This window comes from Asparagus officinalis, chromosome 5 (assembly GCF_001876935.1).
Source record: "Asparagus officinalis chromosome 5, Aspof.V1, whole genome shotgun sequence".
NCBI lineage: Eukaryota > Viridiplantae > Streptophyta > Magnoliopsida > Asparagales > Asparagaceae > Asparagus > Asparagus officinalis.
In genome coordinates, this window is record NC_033798.1 from 6,107,566 (window position 1) to 6,126,457 (window position 18,892).

The 18,892-nt window shown below is 38.2% G+C and overlaps 1 protein-coding gene and 1 pseudogene across 1 annotated transcript; one reads left to right on the forward strand and one right to left on the reverse strand.

The window, feature by feature from the left end:
• LOC109842964 (E3 ubiquitin-protein ligase SDIR1-like) lies at positions 9 to 10,530 on the forward strand. The gene is made up of 5 exons (XM_020411884.1): positions 9 to 271; positions 856 to 976; positions 1,126 to 1,180; positions 9,231 to 9,359; positions 10,256 to 10,530. Exons 1-5 carry the CDS (start codon positions 115 to 117, stop codon positions 10,379 to 10,381), a joined length of 588 nt encoding a protein of 195 aa, XP_020267473.1. The 5' UTR covers positions 9 to 114; the 3' UTR covers positions 10,382 to 10,530.
• Positions 10,630 to 12,972, reverse strand: LOC109842963 (annotated as a pseudogene).

Sequence of the window (18,892 nt, forward strand, 5' to 3'; positions counted from 1 at the left end):
TAGCACTTTGCGCGTGTGATTTTGAGGAGTTTTGGAAAAAGGAGAAATTGTGGGTGTGTTTGGTTGTAGCTCTGGCTAGTTCTCGGAGTGTTTTTGCTGGCCACTGGCCTTAGGATGTATGCTACATGTCAGCAACTCCAAGCCCAAGCCCAAGCTCATATTACCGAGTTCAGACTTCATGTACCTCCATCGATTGGCTTTTCAACCAGAGGGAGATTGCAGAGTCTTAGGCTTCAGCTTGCGCTTCTTGATAGAGAGTTTGATGATTTAGGTATGCATTCGATAAATATAAGCTTATGGGGGTGTTTGTTTCAAATCTTATAATTTTAGGATATGGATTTCATCATGGGATTTGAAGTCCATAGGTTTTTTTTAACATGGTTTAGGATTTCTAAAATGTTGTTTGTTTCATCAATATTTTATTGGGATATGTAATACTAAAATTTGTAATATCTTGTTTGGTTCAAACCCAAATTATAGGATAACAAATTCTTAAAAAGAAAATAAGATGAATATGCTTATCTTGGTGTGGTTACCTCCCGCAAAAAAATAAAATACAAATGTATAAGAGGAGAGGTAAGCACACCCATTTATGGGATTTGCCAAATCCTCTCCAATTGAGAGGATTTGACAAATTCTAAAAATTGGGTACTTTTTGTATTTTTGGGATTCAAACATTCTAAAATTTTTCTTAAAACAAACATCAAATATGGAATCCCAGAACACAAAAAACTCACTTTTTGATCCCAAAACTTATAATCCATACTAAATGCTAAAATCTTGCCTGAAACAAACACCCCCTATGTGACTCGCACCGAGTAGTATTCTAATCACGGAATGTTACTTCTGTTGCAGACTATGATGCATTGAGGGCACTGGATGCCGACAATAGTCATGATGCTCCTTCGATGAGTGAGGAGGAGATCAATGCCCTTCCTATACACAAATATAAAGGCCAACCGCATGGCGAGCAAAGGCAAGTTATAATCCTCATCTCTTCTTCATTTAGTAGTATATTGAAAGTATTGCTCTCTTGTTTCCTCTTCTTGACTCTTGAATCTTCTTAGACTTCACGAACTAATCTTAAAAAAATTGATTTCATCTGAATGTGTTTCATGTTAACAGTGGTGGATCATCTCAGCAACAAGCATCATCATCTTCATCATCTGCGGCAGCCGAGGTAGCCTTCACATTATTTTTCTCTAAATCCTATTTTGCATTTATCTGTTTATTTTGAGGCGTGTGATATGGTATATAACCTTGAGTTTCTACTCACAAGTATGTGGAAATCTGGCCTCCACGTGATACGGAATGTTACTTTCACCAAGCTGATGACGATTGATGATGGACCAGTATAATTAGTCTCATTATCATGATTCTATTTTTAGTTCAATTAGTTTGACCAAGCTCAATTATGCTTCACCATCATTAGTTTAGCTCATCCTATGTAGTCGCTAATCTTCTATTTGCTTCAATCCAAAGCTTAAACTGGAATACTTGAAGCATGAGATAGTTAAAGTTTGTACCGGATGACACTAACAATACTGGTCAACATAGAAACCTCTTCACATATTGTAGACGTTTATGTTAGACCCTAGAGGGGGGGTGATTAGGGTCTTATGCTAATCTAATCCGATTAAAATGCCAATTAAAGCTAATACTAATCCCGATTAAAATGCATTAAAAACTATTATACGTTATCCATAGCCAAGTATAAATCACAACAGATATGTGAGCCTAGGATAAAACAATATGAACGCAATGAGATATATCCTATATGATGAATATATATATATATATATATATATATATATATATATTATATGCAAGGACTATATAAACTAACACAGATATAATCCTACCAAGAAAATATACAATATCATATATGTAAGGATATATAAACTAACACAAGGTGGTAAATTAACTCTAAACAACGATAGTGGAATGAAATAGATATTGAGCTAATGACAATGCCGCGATAAAGATATGAACATTAAATATGAATGAACGCCAAGCACCACTCAAACAAGACAATTATGTCACGGGAGTTACGACCTTTCCGTCCTACGTCTCCGCCTCCCACTCCGGGGAGATCCACTATCAACCGGTTTTACGTTCACGAATAACGTTTACACCTCAGTATCGGTTTCAACGCTCACCGATCAACGTCATCCTCGACACTGGTTTCTAGTCACCGAAAACCTCACTACAACACTCGATTCTAGTCTACCGAAACCTACTACACACTCGGTTTCTTAGAACTCACTCGAAAACCTTACAACACTCACAAATGTAAAACATATAAATTTGTTCTCTACAATAGAATGAGAACCAACTGAAAGCACAAATCAAAGTTACAATACTCTCACCCACACCAACGAATACTATGTATGAAAGATACAATAAGCCGCAATGTGGGGCTGTGTGTCTTGTAACAATGAGTAAATAAGATTCAAATTCAACTAAACTCAAGTAATTAATTAGCTTTAAGAACAATGATAATCAATCAAGTATATAAATGCTAAAGCTAGAGTTTGAGTTTAGAAAACTTCTCAATTTGATACAAGAAGATGGAGGGATGATAGTTGGAAAGCTCAAACTTCAATAGATTAATCTCCTCAAGCCTCTTCGTTGGAAAATTGATTCACCAAAACAAAACTTCAATTTGCCTTAAAAGCTTTTTTACAACACACTTAAACCAAACTAAAACCCTTGCTTAAAAACTTTATTAAACTTGATTGAAAAACTCTCTTAATCAATCGTGAAAAGACATCAGCCAATGGTATATATACCCACTCAAAGACTCCAGCCAAAAAAACCCCAAAAACGAAATGACCCAAAAACACCCAGCAAACGAGCTCAGAAAGAGCCCGTAAAAGCAACGGCTATATTGTCGTCGACCGAAAAATTTCGTCGGCGACCGATGGAAAGATTCGGTCGACCGATGGCAAAGTTCGGTCACGCTTTTATCCAGGTCGAAAACAGGAAATCAAGCAAAACACTTATCGCCGTCGCACCCGTGCTGTCGAACCGATTGAGCTTCGGCGATCGGACGGTCGACGACAGACTTCTTGTCGCCCAGTGAGAACATGATCAACTGCGGTCCGACCGGTCGGTCGACCGAAATCTGACGAACAGCCTGGAAAAACCTGAATTCGCTGATTTAAAAAGCGGTTTAAAATATCCAAACAAATTCCAAAAAATAAACTTTCGGCGGAAGATTGTAGACATGATAATAAACATGCTACCAACGACTGCCGGTTCAAAAAGGACTTCCCAAATGAAAAATATCACCATTTTACAAAATAAGTCCAAACATGAAAAACCTGAAAATTTGATATTGATATTTTGACTAAACAACATTTTGAAACTTTGTGAAATTGTTTTTTGTAGACTTAGTAAAACATGTATAAACTATATTGAAGTCTATCAACTAAGAAATACAATATTTTCACAAACATTGCATATTCCTATGCAATGTTTTCAAACACATAATAGAAAAATATTGAAATATAGAATTTCATATATTATAACCATAAAAACTCATAAACATATGTATGTATATATTAACTATATATTTATGCATAGCAAACCAAAACCTTATATATATATACTATATGACTATGTATATATTATATTACGAAGAAACCAATAAATGTGTGGGTAATATAATATTTGAGCTTTAGAGTATATAACACACATAACATATAAAACTCCTAACTAAATTTACCCAAAGGCATCTTGATCATTCAATAAGCTCTTTCTAGGGGTAAATCTTGGGCGAATGAAGCTTGCAACTTGGATCTTCAACTTGAATTTGCCCATAGCTTCACCACTATTCCACCAACCCATTTGATATGCATCGTTAATGGCGTGCAATCCATCCATCCTCCAACAACTGATTGTTGTCTACAATATATAGAATGTACAAACACTAGGACAAAAATAACATTAGAATAAAATTGTTTGTGAAACATCATCAAACAAGAAGAGCCAACAATCTCCCCCTTTTGATGATGACAAACAATGTACAAAACATGAATATATTGCAAGAAGCGAAATGAACCTTATAATGATATAATATATCATGCTATAAACAAGAAGAATTATACTCACATATTTCTCCCCCCCTTTGACAACATCAAAAAGGCAGATAAAAAGAATTAGAGAGCGAAAGCTCCCCCATCCACGAGATGTCAATAGCGACGTGCGTGAGTATCAAACATACAAATAATAGGGGCATTGCATCCCCTATCAAAAAGCCATATAGACATATAGCAAATGAAGATCATGGCCAAAACATTGTGAGCAAGCATACCATGAACTATTGCTAAAAATTTACTCACATACATGAAGATAATGAGAACACACTATAAAAATGTCAAATGAAAATTAGTGTCTCATTAACACAAAAAAAATATAAAGAACCCATATAAAAGAGATAGATTTATGAAATCAACAAGAAGAGCGATACATGAGAATCATGCAAAAGTTTTCAAATGAAACAAATCAACTAAAAAGAATTCATTAAATCAAAGTTTATATTTCAAAACAATGTTTGCATTCAATTAAAGAAAAATTTTCTTTACATAACTTGATAAACCACTCATTAGAATCACATTATAAAGCACGAATAGATGATCCAATTAGCACAAACACCATAAATATCATCATCATAAGTGGAATATAATGAATCAAAAAAACAATCAAACACAATTTTTAGAGAGGCAACAATTATATCAAGCTCTGAGCTTGTTCCAACCCATATAAAATCATTTGAGCATCGTTAAACTATGTTTGGGAATAACACCCAAAAACCCGGAGGGTTATATAAAACATAGTCCTCTCATCAAACAAAAATAATAATCATGAAACAAAAAGATTTTATACTTAAGAAAAAATTGTTTTCATAACCAAAAGATTTTAAAAGCATAATTTTCAAACCAGAAAAGCAGAAGATAAAACATTAAAATTTCTTGGTTTAAGAATCAAATTTGTTTTTGTACCCAAGAATTTTTCGTACCAAAAATTTAGGACAGACCGCCTAATCTTTATAAGCTCAAAACTAGCGGATAACCCTCTGGCACATATGAGTGCCACTAATTTATGGTCAAAACAATATTCCATTCAAATGACCCTTTCCGATTGCAAATTTGCTGCATTGAACGATCCCCCATTCCATTCTTTCCTTTCATTTTGTTAAAAAAAAAATTTAAATCCCAATTTGTTTTGTGGACCATTAGTCTGTGTCATGGGAATCATTTGCAAATAAAGTTTTCTTTTAAAATTATTTTTGCCAAATGAGAAAATATTAAACAAAAGTGGTACTTTTTGGCAGCAAAATTGCAAATTGGGAATTTTTGCAAATCAAAACAAAATTGAGCAAGATGTCCAAACCTACCACAAACATCACATTTAAATAACATGTGCAGTCTACTAGAAAGCATTTTGCGCAAATGAGACTTAATTTTCAAATCAAAACAATATTTGGCCAACAATGACAAGACGACCACAATGATCACATCTATACATGAGCATGCTTGATGAAATGGGTGCATGTGACATGTGTACATGTGATGAAGAAGCTACATGAGATGCACAGAAATATTGAACTCTTGGGAGGATTTTGTTGCATCCATAGAAAACTTAGCTAAATGCCTTTACGCGCAATATAGAACACTTATACATTTTCTATACATGTGTGCATAATGACGTGGATGATTTGATTTCGTCTTGCGCACACATACCATAAGCCTTCTTATTGGTTATTAATGCATATTTTTCAAAGTTGAATGAAAGATGAAATACTATTTTCATAAGATTCAAATCTTCATTTTTAGCGCACATATGCATTTTTTAGAAATAACATAAATACGTTATTTATGAAAGCCAAGCAGTATTATTTTGTATGTTCTTACTTCTAACATGGCATTATCTCTTTCATGAGTTAAACTAGCACGTTTGAAGTAAAGAAACATGATCCAATTTTTAATTTTTATTGTTTTCTTTAAGGATCACTTTTCATTTGAAATAGCTTTCAAACTTAGGATGCTAACAACTCATGAATCGGATTTTCAAATTTTCATGCTTGCTTTGTACGTTAATGAAAATCATTTTTTCAATTTGTTAAAGGCCATGTAAATAATTTTCGCACTAGCACAAGCAAGTTCACATTAGCGTTTAAACGATTTAATAGAATTTGAACTCGCAAACCTCACTAGGGCCCTATCGACCTAGTGGCCGGTGTGCAATGAATGCTCCACATGCAACTTGAAGCGGGATCCTCCAAAACTTGTCCGGGATCGCCCCAAAGTCTCCTTGATGTGCTTCTATAAAATATCCATAAGGGTGTAAGCACTATCAAAATGAACAAACTTGTATCAGACATGATGAGTTAAAAGCATTTACAAATATTTCTAACAAAATGTTGTGGCATAGTAAACATATGATGCATCATTTCTTTATTCCACTTGGATTTCTCCAAAATGGGCACATCATCATAAGCATAAAACACATCTATAATTTCCCATAAATCAAAATGTTTAGAATCTAACAAATAGTTAAATCTAACACACCATTGGGCATAAGGGAAATTTGTCTAATCTAGCGCCAACACTAGAATTCATAGCCCTAAACAAGATGCATCATTCAATATTCATTAATTTGTAAAAATATGCCAAGCCAAGATGCAAATGCAATCAAACAAGATCTTAGCACAAAAGATAACTTGAGATCTTTAACTCAAGGCGATAGACCTTAAATCAAAGAGCACCAAGCCTCTGATACCAATTTGTTTAGACCGTAGAGGGGGTTGGATTAGGTCTTATGCTAATCTAATCGGCATTAAAATGCCATTAAACTAATCTAATACGTATCCTAGCAAGTATAAAATACACAAGATATGTGGCTAGGGATAAACAATCAATGAACAATGGAGATGATATCCTATTATGATGATATATAATACTTATATTATATATATATATATATATATATAATATATATATATATATATATATTAATGCAAGGATATAATAAACTAACACAAGATAATATATCTACCCCAAGAAAATATACAATATGATATATGTTCTTAAGGATATAAAACTAACACAAGGGGCTAATCAATCTAACAGATAGATGGGATGAAATAGATACATGAGCTAATGCAATGTGCGATATAAGATATGAAATAAATAGTGACAATGAACGCAAAGCACATCTCAAACAAGCAATTATGATCACCGGAGTCGCCGACCTTCCGTCCTACGGTCTGCGCCCCCGACTCCCTGGGGAGAAATTCCATATCACCGGGTTTTCTACGTTCCCGAATTACGGTTTACACCTCACAGTATCGGTTTTCAACGCTCACCGATCAACGTCACTCCTCACACATCGGTTTCTAAGCTCACCGAAAACACCTCACTACACACTCGCGTTTCTGCTCACCGAAACCTCACTACACCTTCCCGGTTTCTAGCTCACGAAAACCGTTACAACCTTCACAAATGATAACAAATAATAATTTGTCTCTCACAAAGATGGAAACACAATGAAAGCAAAATCAAAGTTACATTCTCACCACCCAAACGTATATACTATGTATGAAAGAGCTACAATAAGCTCAATGTGGGTGTGTGTGTAACATGAGTAATCAAGATTCAAATCAACTAAAACTCAAAGTATATTAAATCTAGCTTAAGAACAATGATATCAATCAATATATAAATGTAAAGCTTAGAGTTTGAGTTTAGAAACTTCTCAATTTGATAACAAGAGTATGGTAGGGATGATGTTGGAAGCTTCAAACTTCAATAGATAATCTCCTCAAGCTCTTGTGCGAATTTGATTTCACCAAAAAACAAACTTTCATTGCTAAAAGCTTTTATTAAACACACTTAAACCAAATAAAAACCCTGTTAAAAACTTTATTAAACTTGATTAAAACTCTCTTAATCAATGCTGAAAAGACATCAGCAATGGGGGTATTATATACCCACTCAAGCTCAGCCAAAAAACCCCCAAAACGAATGACCAAAACCCCAGAAAACAGCTCAGAGAAAGAGCCGTTAAAAGCAACGGCTATATTGTCGGTCGACCGGAAATTTCGATCGGTCGACGATGGAAAGTCGGTCGACGATGGAAAGTTCGGCGACGTTATCCAGGGCGGGGAAAAAAAAAAACAGGAATCAGCAAACACTTACCCTCCGCGGTCGACCGATGAGCTCGGTCGACGGACCGGTCGACAGAAGACTCTCTGTCGCCCAGTGAGAATGACAAGCTGATCCGGTCGACCGGGTCGGTCGACCGAAATCTGACACAGCTGAAAAACCTGATTTGCTGATTTTAAAAAGCTGTTTAAAAATATCAAACAAATATCCCAAAAAATGTAAAACTTGGAAATGATTGTAGACATGATAATAAACATGCACAACCGACTGGGTTTCGAAAAGGATTCCCAAATGCAAAAAATCACCTTTACAAATAGTCGCAAAACATGAAAACTGAAAATTGATTATTTTGATATTTTGACTTAAACAACATTTTGAATACTTTGTTGAAATGTTTTTTATAGACTTAGTAAAACATGATAAACTGATATGAATCTATAAAACTAAAGAATACAATCTTTTCCACCAAAATTGATATCTATGCCAATGTTCAAACACATAATAGAAAATATGAAATATAGCAATTTCATATATATAACCATAAAAACTCAAAAACATATGAGTATGTATATATATCAACTATATATATGCAATAGAAACCAAAACTATATATATATATATATGACTATGTTATATATATATACGCAAGAAACCAATAAATGTGTGTGTAAATATAATATGAGCTTAGAGATATATAACACACATAATATAAACCCTAAAACAAATTACCCAAGCAATCTTGATCTCAATAAGCTCTTCTAGCGTAATCTGCGATTGAGCTTGCAACTTGGATCTTTCAACTTGGATTGCATGCTATCAACACATATTCCCACAACCTCCATTTTGATATGATCGTTATGGTGCCAATCCATCCATCCTCCCAACAACGTTGTTTGTCTACAATATATAAGAATGTACAAACACTAGACAAACAACATTAGAAATAAATTGTTTGTTAAACATCATCAAAACAAGAAGGCCAACAGTTTATCTAGCAAAAGAATTAGCATTCTTTTCTTTTGTAAAATATTAATGTCAATTATTTGTACTTTTATGAAGCGTATAAAGCAAGATGATGGCAGAGCGGGCGGAAGTGCTGGTAGTCAAGAAGATGAGCTAACATGCAGTGTCTGTTTGGAGCAAGTCAATGCTGGAGAACTAGTGAGGAGTTTGCCATGTCTGCATCAGGTAAGAAATACGATGAAAGAGTTTCATATTTTAGCTTGAAAGTTTTCTTATTCTTCTTTTCTTCCCTTAGACCTTTCATGGTACATTTTCTCTTGGTGGATAACACATAGAAGGACATAACACATTTATCTTGGTGGACTAGAGTTATCAGATCTTTTTCCTCTTTACTCTTGTTCCTTATTTTGATCAAATGGAATGCAGGCTTAAATTTTGGGTTTTTATACTTTCAATCCTTGTCCTTCATTCAGCTTTACGAGTGAAGGTTATTCTGAGGCTTGAACTTCCGATGTCACCAATCCTATTATTTTCACCTAGAAGTCTTTTGTATGCACTCTTTTGTGCATTATTTTCAGCAAATTTACACTCGGTTTGTGCATTCCATTTAAATAAATGGAGACTTGATCCCAAATTTGCTCTTGGAGCCTTGATCTCAAAAGAGTATTTGGGGGTCAGTTTCAAAACAAAGGAAAAGGATTCAAAGTGAGCAATGGCTTATTTATCATTTGAACAACACTCTATATCAGTGTGCATCCATTATAAACCTTGCAGCTTTTATGCACTATAACAAACGGATATTACACCGAGGTCATATTATGGGGATCATATGAATTTATCTTTTCCATTCCATTCAGCTTTACTGAGCATATCTGCGTCGAAATGACAGCTTTAATATCCTGTATTTCTACCTCAATCCATGTTTGTTTTTGTCCTGTACTTACTCCTAGCCAGATCACATTTTAAATGGTTCCTTTGATGATGGTTCCTTTGCTATCTCAAATAATTATCCCTCACTATCAACTAGTAAGCTTTGAGTTATTTCTCACCCTAAATCAGGATCGGTATTTCTCTCTCTTGGATTTTGACTTCCTACTGATGTTTACATATCATTTTGCCAGTTCCACACTGGTTGCATTGATCCCTGGTTGCGCCAGCAAGGCACATGCCCGGTGTGTAAACACAGAGCAAGCTCCGGATGGCGTGGCAACGACGACGATCAAGCCGACGCATCTTTTATGGTATAATTATTTTATATAAGGAAACCTTTGATAAGAAAAATGGCTGTATATATAGTTTTATATTGCATATTATTGAACAGTAGTACTGTCATATGTGTTGTTCTGGTAGGTTGATCGAAGTATATTACCAAATACTTACAGGGGTTTGTTTTTCACTTCGAGTCCTTTAAATTGGAACTTTCGTCATCTTTTTCCCATTTTTGTTTAGACACCCAGTAACATCTCTCTTCTACACGCTTCAATCTCAACCGCTTCCAGCTGAAAAAAAATGATCTCTCAAACAACACCAAAGGCGAAGACAAACGTTCTTCAAAACCCCTAAGAAAAATCTTAGCATTTGTGAAGATCAGACGGCGGAGGAGACGACTTTTGATTAGGAAGCTTTCCATCCGACACCAGCCAAGCCATCTTCAATCCTCAGCTTGTGTGAATCTCTCAAGGTGACAATGCATGAACCAAACACACCTATATAATCATCCCAAATAGTTAACGTACCTACATTATGGAAAAAAAATTATAACGTTTTCCCTTTTAAGCGGACCACTCTACGAACTATGTATCATATCGGAACACTTTGCATAAAGAGGTGTATTACGAAAGATATATATTGTTCTTTGCTCTTGCATCTGGGTAAGTGGTACCAGAATATTTTCTTGCATCTGGGTAAGTGGTACCAGAATATTTTCCATGAGAACGGAATGTTCTGAGCCAAAGGATTGTGTTAGAGGGGGGTGGATTGAGATTAAAATCATTCGTTCGGGTATTTGATGAATTGAGATTAAAATCACCCTCGTTCAGAGCATTTTCGTTCGGGTATGAGGTATTCTAATATGATTTGTACTCAAATAAATATAATGAAAATCACTTAAAGCAAGTACTTTCCTCACCAGGATTATCAAATATGATTTGAAATATAATGAATCACTTAAAGTAATTAATTTGCTCACCAGGATTGTCAGTTCGGAACATTATAGCCGTCCAACCTCTAGATGGCACTCCTATAGTATTCCTCTTAATGGGGTCCACCAAATTAAACTTAGGTGGGTCCCCGTGGGAGTCGTAATTTCCAAATCCTTGCCCAACCACAACGAAGTTAAACCCGTGCAAATGCAAAGGGTGGCTCTCAACTCCCAGAACGCCAGTATCCTGCATCACTAACTCAACTGTTAAGTATTAAAATTCAAAACCATAAGTTTAGTCCCACTATTAACGAGAGTATTGTTAGGTGGGATCCCTGTGTAATTAAAGTAATGTAGAGGGCTTATTGGGAAATATGGGCCGTAAACTCCCTTTAGACTGGCCGAAGAAAATGAGATATTGTTAGCAAGTTTAATTCCATTGGGCCCTTGGCACGTTTGGCTCTTTGAACATAGGCTTCTTCCTAGGCCCACATTGAAGAGCAACTTGTGGACATTTAGCGCTACTTGGGCCGGACATTGCAAACTATCCAAACTCCTCAATATGTTAGTGAAATTTGTGACAAAATTAGTGTTATTGAGTAGAGGGAGGTTTTTGTCGTATGATGTTGATGTGGCAGTGCTGGGGTTTTGTTACTGGGGGATTCCGGCGGTGGTGGAGTTGTCAAAGGTGCCCTGTCCGGTGACATAGGGATGAACCATCATGAGGAATTGGGCCTTAGGGTAAGTGGGGTTTGTGCGTAGGAGGACGTTCGTCGTTTGGCCCAGTGCAATAATAATTGTGAATGAATCGAATGGTTTTACTTAGACTGCATCGACATCTACAATTGTCAGACTGTGGTCGGTGATGGTGAAGAAGAGCTCATCGTCGAGGCCAGCGTTGATGTCTCGGAGGAGATAGGTTTTGGCTGGCTTCACCTTGAGCTTAAATGTCTCTGCAAGATAATCAATTCTTACATTACATACATAAAATGACCATATGATAGGCCATATATAGAGTTATGTTGGTCATAATAATGGGCCGGGAAGCCCATTAATAGCATAAGCATCGGAGACATTTGGGCCCCCACCATTCTCTAGAGCTTGATTGATGATAGCCTCCGTATCCGCATTAAACCACTCACCTATTTGATTAAACCAAAATTATAAGTCTTCTAATCTGTAAAGATTACAAACAAAAAAACCGATATTTTTCTACAAAATTTTACCAAAAATTATAGGGACTTCTTTGTAGGGGTTAGCAAAAGGATTAGGTACTCCCAGCTTAAGGAGAATGCTAATGGGCCCATCGAGAGTGGCCCTTAACCAAGAGGTAGAGCATGCCGCCATGGAGTTGCTAGCTCTGGCCCATTTAGATCGGGCACTGGGCTATGCGTAGTGGCCCATCGGCCCATCTACTAAATAGTTGCCTCATGTCTTCACTCAACAATATATCAAAACATTATGAACGTAACATCTTAATAATGTATTTTATATGTAACAAAATAAGGAGCTAGCAACTTCATAGCTCATAAAATTCAATGTGACATTGTTTTTCACGTGATTAATTATTAACTCTAATGATGACATTATAGCTCATATGCAAGGTGACGTTGTTTTTCACGTGATTTTAGGCCCTGGGTACTGCCCATTCGCCATTACAATGCTCTTCGTGTGGCATGATCTCATTACATTGGTCATTTGAATCTATATTGCAATAATACAATTAGCAAATAGCCACAATGTGATATCTATATACACTAGAAGAAACAAGGGCTAGTTGCTTTCATGTTGCGATCACTATTCAGTCTAAGCTTTGAGTGTTAGCAAAGATAGTCAATTTTCAAGGAAACCCTAAGTTGTGAACTTATATATATCATGTAAATATTGAGACGTGCATGGATAAATTCCCGTGAGAGGAGAATGGCGAGATGTAAAAGTATGACCTAATTAAAAAAGCGATTTTGGGTTTTGTTAGTGACGTTGAGGTTGGTGATGCCTTTGTTTAGCATGCAAACTTTTGCACTTGTGTTCAAAGCAAGAGAAGGATATTTGACCAACTCAACAGCTGGCTGGCTAGCTGTTCTAGCTTTCTTCTGTCTTGACACTTGGTTAGTTGATTGAGACTATATATGTTGTTGACTTTAACACTTGGTTAATTTAGTTAAAAGAGATGAACGTCAAGTGAAATGTGCATATTCATGATGCATGGCTTTGTTTTCAATGTAATGCTATTTAAGTAGGCTTGTGTCCAGAGATAAGTAGAAGATACGTGTAATTAATTAAGATACAATATTCTAACAGACAATCAGCCTCTGCAAATTAATCCATGAGTAATTTAATTTTCTCTCTTGAAAATAGGACGTAAACGTTGTATTTTCGTAGTAAGAAGTCAACAACCTATCACCAAACATAGCTTATTTATTTATTTGGTCAACCATATTTTAGTTGGGTTTTCAAGGATTTCTCAGCTTTTATAGGATAGTCCTTTTATTAGATGTGCACCGCAAAACAACCATATGTTTCCTTGGACAAACTATTAATTCTTTTTGTACGTAGCATAAAACTTACGCGTCTTAGTTTGGGCAGACAAAAAGTGTGCGTGATATAATCCTACACGAGGTTAGATAGGTGAACTACTCGCTGGGCTGTCCCTTTTTCTAATTATTAATGTCTTAAGGACCCAAATAGGGGACCCAAGGCATGGGACAGGTAACGTGTCACTATCCGGTTATATGATGTACTATTCATGAATAGTGCATCATGTAACCGGATGGTGACACCTCACTTGTCCCATGTCTTGAGTCCCCTATTTGAGTTCCTGTAGCAACACCCTTTTCTAATATGTAATTCACCAATTGAAGCCCAGAAAGAATGTGAATGATCGATGTAAAAGGGTTGTTTTTTAAGGACAATTGATCGATGAAGCTTTTCTTACTCATAATTGTGATTCATTGATGCATGGCTGCTCTTGTTAACTTAACAAAGATAGGGGTGCCTCGGATTTGACGTGATAGCTAAGCAACAGAACTTAGATGGGTTGATGATGAGCTAAAGAATAAAACTTAAATGAGTTTATGGTGGAATTAGCATCGTCGATGTTAGGATACTTTTTTAAAAACACAAATGTAGTATACTTTTTAAAAGAAATACTTGTAATTAATATTTTTTTGCAATGCTAAACCAGAAAAAGAAACTAAGAGTTTGAGGGTTATTTGAGTAAGCAATCTTGTTTGTGTTGGGGATTCGAAACAATCAATCGAACCCTTGCCCTTCCGGACCTTGTGTTGAAAGTAGGAAAGTAGGAATAAAACCACAAATAAAGATCTAACTTGCAAAAACAGTAAGGGAGATGAACACACAGATTTAACGAGGTTCGGCAACGTGCCTACGTCCTCGGGAGTCACACCACACAATCTTTTTATTAATTGAAGAAGAAAATACAAGCTCTCAAACAATGGGTTAATCTCTCTGAGATTCTCTCTCTCTTAGCAGCCAAAAAGCTCTCTTTTTTGATGTCCTATAAACCCTAGAAACGTTTGGGTATTTATAACAAACCCCAGCAGAACAGGATTCCTAGATAAAATAGGAAACATCGAATCTGCGTCGCGGTCGACCGCTTTGCCAAGGTCGGTCGACCGGTCAGAACGACGAAATCCTACAGGGTCTTGTGCACGATATCGGTCGACCGCAGCGACCACGCCGGTCGACCGGCCAGAGCGAAAACTTCTTCTCAGTCTCCTGCAGTGCACGCGGTCGACCGGCTCTGCCACTGCGGTCGACCGCACAGTCTTCTGACTGTTTTCTTCGTCTTTTCGATTGCAGCTTTGGGTCTACACACTTAGACTAACAATCTCCCACTTGGAGACCAAAGCGCCATCAATGAGCTCACCCGAACTCTCCCCTTCTTCGCATGTATCTTTTCCCCCGAAAAATTCTTTCTTCAATCAACATCCCGACGATCGCGCCGATCCTCGTAGTGTGGCTCCGCCTTCGTCTTCTACTCGTGAAGGCCAACTGAAGTTGCGCACAACTCCAGTTTCTCAATGGTGACTGCCTTCGTCAACATGTCCGCCGGATTTTGACTCCCCAAAATCTTCATTAAGTGCAACTTTTCGTTCTCGATCAGCGAGCGTATAAAATGGTATTTAACGTCGATGTGCTTCGTTCTGGCATGATATACTGGATTCTTGGCAAGATGTATAGCGCTCTGGCTATCACAATAAAGAACTCATCTCCCTTGTTTCAGATCCAACTCTTCCAAGCACCCGTTCAACCAGATCATCTCCTTGCTTGCTTCAGTCACCGCGACATACTCAGCCTCGGTTGTAGACAAAGTCACAATCTTCTGCAGACGTGAGACCCAGCTCACTGCTGTCGACGCTAAGGTATAAACATACCCCGTGGTGCTTCGCCATGATATACTGGATTCTTGGCAAGATGTATAGCGCTCTGGCTATCACAATAAAGAACTCATCTCCCTTGTTTCAGATCCAACTCTTCCAAGCACCCGTTCAACCAGATCATCTCCTTACTTGCTTCAGTCACCGCGACATACTCAGCCTCGGTTGTAGACAAAGTCACAATCTTCTGCAGACGTGAGACCCAGCTCACTGCTGTCGACGCTAAGGTATAAACATACCCCGTGGTGCTTCGCCTCGTATCATGATCACCGGCGAAGTCCGCATCCACGTATCCCTACAGCACCAACTCGAACTGACTTCCAAGGGGTGTGCTAACAACTTTAGCATTCTGTATGTTGAACCTCTGAAGTACTTTCTCAATGTATTCAGCTTGGCTCAAACTCAATGTCCCTTCAGATTCATCTCTACTGATTTGCATCCCTAGAATCTGCTTCGCTGCACCCAGATCCTTCATTGCAAATTCCTTTGCTAGCTGCCTCTTCAAACTGTTTATCTCTTCTAAACACGGTCCTGCTACCAACATGTCATCAACATATAATAACAAAATAATGAAGCTGGACTCGAACCTTTTGAAATAACAGCAATGATCCGAATTGCATCTTCTGTAGCCATTGTTCTGCATGAAGTTATCAAACTTCTTATACCACTGTCTCGGAGCCTGTTTCAAACCATATAAGCTCTTCTTGAGCTTGCACACCATCTCTTCCTTTCCTTCTTCAATGAAACCAACAGACTGCTTCATGTAGATTTCTTCATCCAAGTCACCATGAAGAAAGGCAGTCTTCACATCTAACTGCTCAAGGAAGAGGTCTTCTGCAGCTACCAAACTCAACACCACTCTGATGGTTGTGAGTTTCACAACAGGGGAAAATATCTCCGTGTAGTCCACTCCTTCCCGCTGTTGAAACCCTTTCACTACTAATCTGGCCTTGAATCTCTTGCTTCCATCACTCTCCTGCTTGACCCGGTAGACCCATTTATTGTGCAAGGCTTTCTTCTGTGCAGGTAGCTGGGCTAACTCCCATGTCTCATTAGTGAGTAGAGAATCCATCTCCTCCTGCATCGCATGCTCCCACTGCTGAGATTCACTCACTTGCACTGCCTCTTCATAACACTCCGGCTCTCCGCTATCTGTTAAGAGTAGATAATCAAGTGACGAGAGGTATTTGGGATTTGGTTTGGGTACCCTAGATGACCTCCTAGGCTCCACGCCCTGGGTAGTAGCTTCTGCACCTGTAGTCTCCTCCGTTCTACGGTCAGAACTGACATCGTCGCCCCCATCTGGAAGTTCCTCCAAATCCATGTACTCGGATCCACCTGTATCCGTAGTGCTGCTCCCACTGCTTTGGCTATCCTTGGCATTGTCCCTGTCCTTGTACATCACCTCCTCATTGAATATCACATCCCGGCTCCTGATGATCTTCCTGTTCTTCTCATCCCAAAGGCGATACCCGAACTCATCAATGCCGTATCCAATGAATGTGCACTTCTGTGACTTAGCTTCTAGCTTGTCCCTGACATGGTCACTGATATGAACATAAGCCACGCAACCAAATACCCGCAAGTGTGAGAGATTTATCTTCTTTCCACTCCAAACCTCCTCTGGAATCCCAAAATCTAATGGAACTGATGGCCCGTGATTAATAAGGTATGCTGCCGTATGCACCGCATCCGCCCAAAATGTCTTAGGCAGACCTGCATGTAATCGCATGCTCCGCGCACGCTCTGTCAAGGTCCTGTTCATCCTCTCTGCAATGCCGTTCTGCTGCGGCGTCCCTGGAGTAGTCCTCTCTAAGCGAATCCCATTCGTAGCACAGAACCTCTTGAACTCCTCCAGCTCGTATTCTCCACCATTATCTGATCTCAAGCACTTCACCTTCAGATCTGTCTCGTTCTCGACCATGGCCTTCCACTTCTTGAAGATCTCGAACACCTCTGACTTGTGCTTCATGAAGTAAACCCACACCTTCCTCGAGTGATCGTCGATAAAGGTGACGTAGTATCTCGAACCGCCAAAAGAAGACTGATAATCATATTTTATTACAATTTTATACCCTCATTATCTATTTTACATGAATAAATATACCATTAATAATTATTGTTAGATTAGTTTGCACATAATTGAATGAAAATATAAATAAATATTATTAAATGTAAAAACCCCTCAAAAATCTCTCTTCTCTATTTTGTAGTATTTGAGGTAGAGAGTTCCCGTTTTGTTGCCTCGGGCAACAACCATCGTACCGTTGGAGATCCTCCACGAATCCCCGGTGAATGTCGAAACGTAGCCTTCTGCTCCAAGCTGTCCCACCGAAACAAGATTCCTCTTCAGCTTCGGCACGTGTCTCACGTTCTTCAAGTTCCACTTAGAGCCCTTTATCTGTATCTGAACATTACCCTTTCCAACAATATTGCAAGGTTCATTATCCCCCAAGTATACTTTACCAAAGTCCCCTGCTACATAGTTCTGAAGTAGTTTCCTATTAGCAGTGGCGTGGAAAAAAGCTCCTGAGTCGATGACCCAAGAATCAGAATCGCTATCCATAGCAAGGATCAAGGCATCCTGCACGATATGAGCCTCCTGCTCACCCGCATCCTTCTTTGGTGCTTTACAGACCGAAGACATATGGCCCTCCTGGCCGCAGTTCCAACACTTCCCTTTGATAGACCTAACCTTCGAGTTCGGCCTCTTCTTCACTGATTTCGACCGATTCCTGTTCTGGTTCCCTTTCTTCTGGCTTCTGCCTCTCTGCTCGAAACTTAGGGCTGAACCTGAACCTTCTGATTCGGACGATTTCCTTCTAACCTCCTCGGATAGAATCATGCTAACAACCTCATTCAGCTTCAACTTCTCTTTCCCCGCCAAATTGTTGATTGCTGTCACACAACCTGCCCAACTATCCGGCAACTGCGATAGTAGTAGAAGGGCCTGCACTTCGTCATCGAACGTGATGTCCACGGAGATAAGTTGATCAACAATCGTGTTGAACTCGCTGAGGTGCATCGTGAAGGACCGTCCTTCTGCCATCTTGAGGTTGAAAAGAGTTTTGACTAGATGCACCTTGTTTGCTCCCGACGGTTGCTCGTACATCTTCGCGAGCGCTTCCATAAGCCCCACCGTCGTCTTATCCTTCAGAATATTGTGGGCTACTGATTTGACGAGCGACAACCGGATTTGCCCTAGAGCCTTCCTATCT

Coding starts and splice junctions, on each gene's coding strand:
- LOC109842964 (XM_020411884.1), top strand. CDS start 115: ATGTATGCTACATGTCAGCAACTCCAAGCCCAAGCCCAAGCTCATATT. Junction 272..855: donor TAGAGAGTTTGATGATTTAG/GTATGCATTCGA, acceptor CTTCTGTTGCAG/ACTATGATGCATTGAGGGCA. Junction 977..1,125: donor CAACCGCATGGCGAGCAAAG/GCAAGTTATAAT, acceptor TCATGTTAACAG/TGGTGGATCATCTCAGCAAC.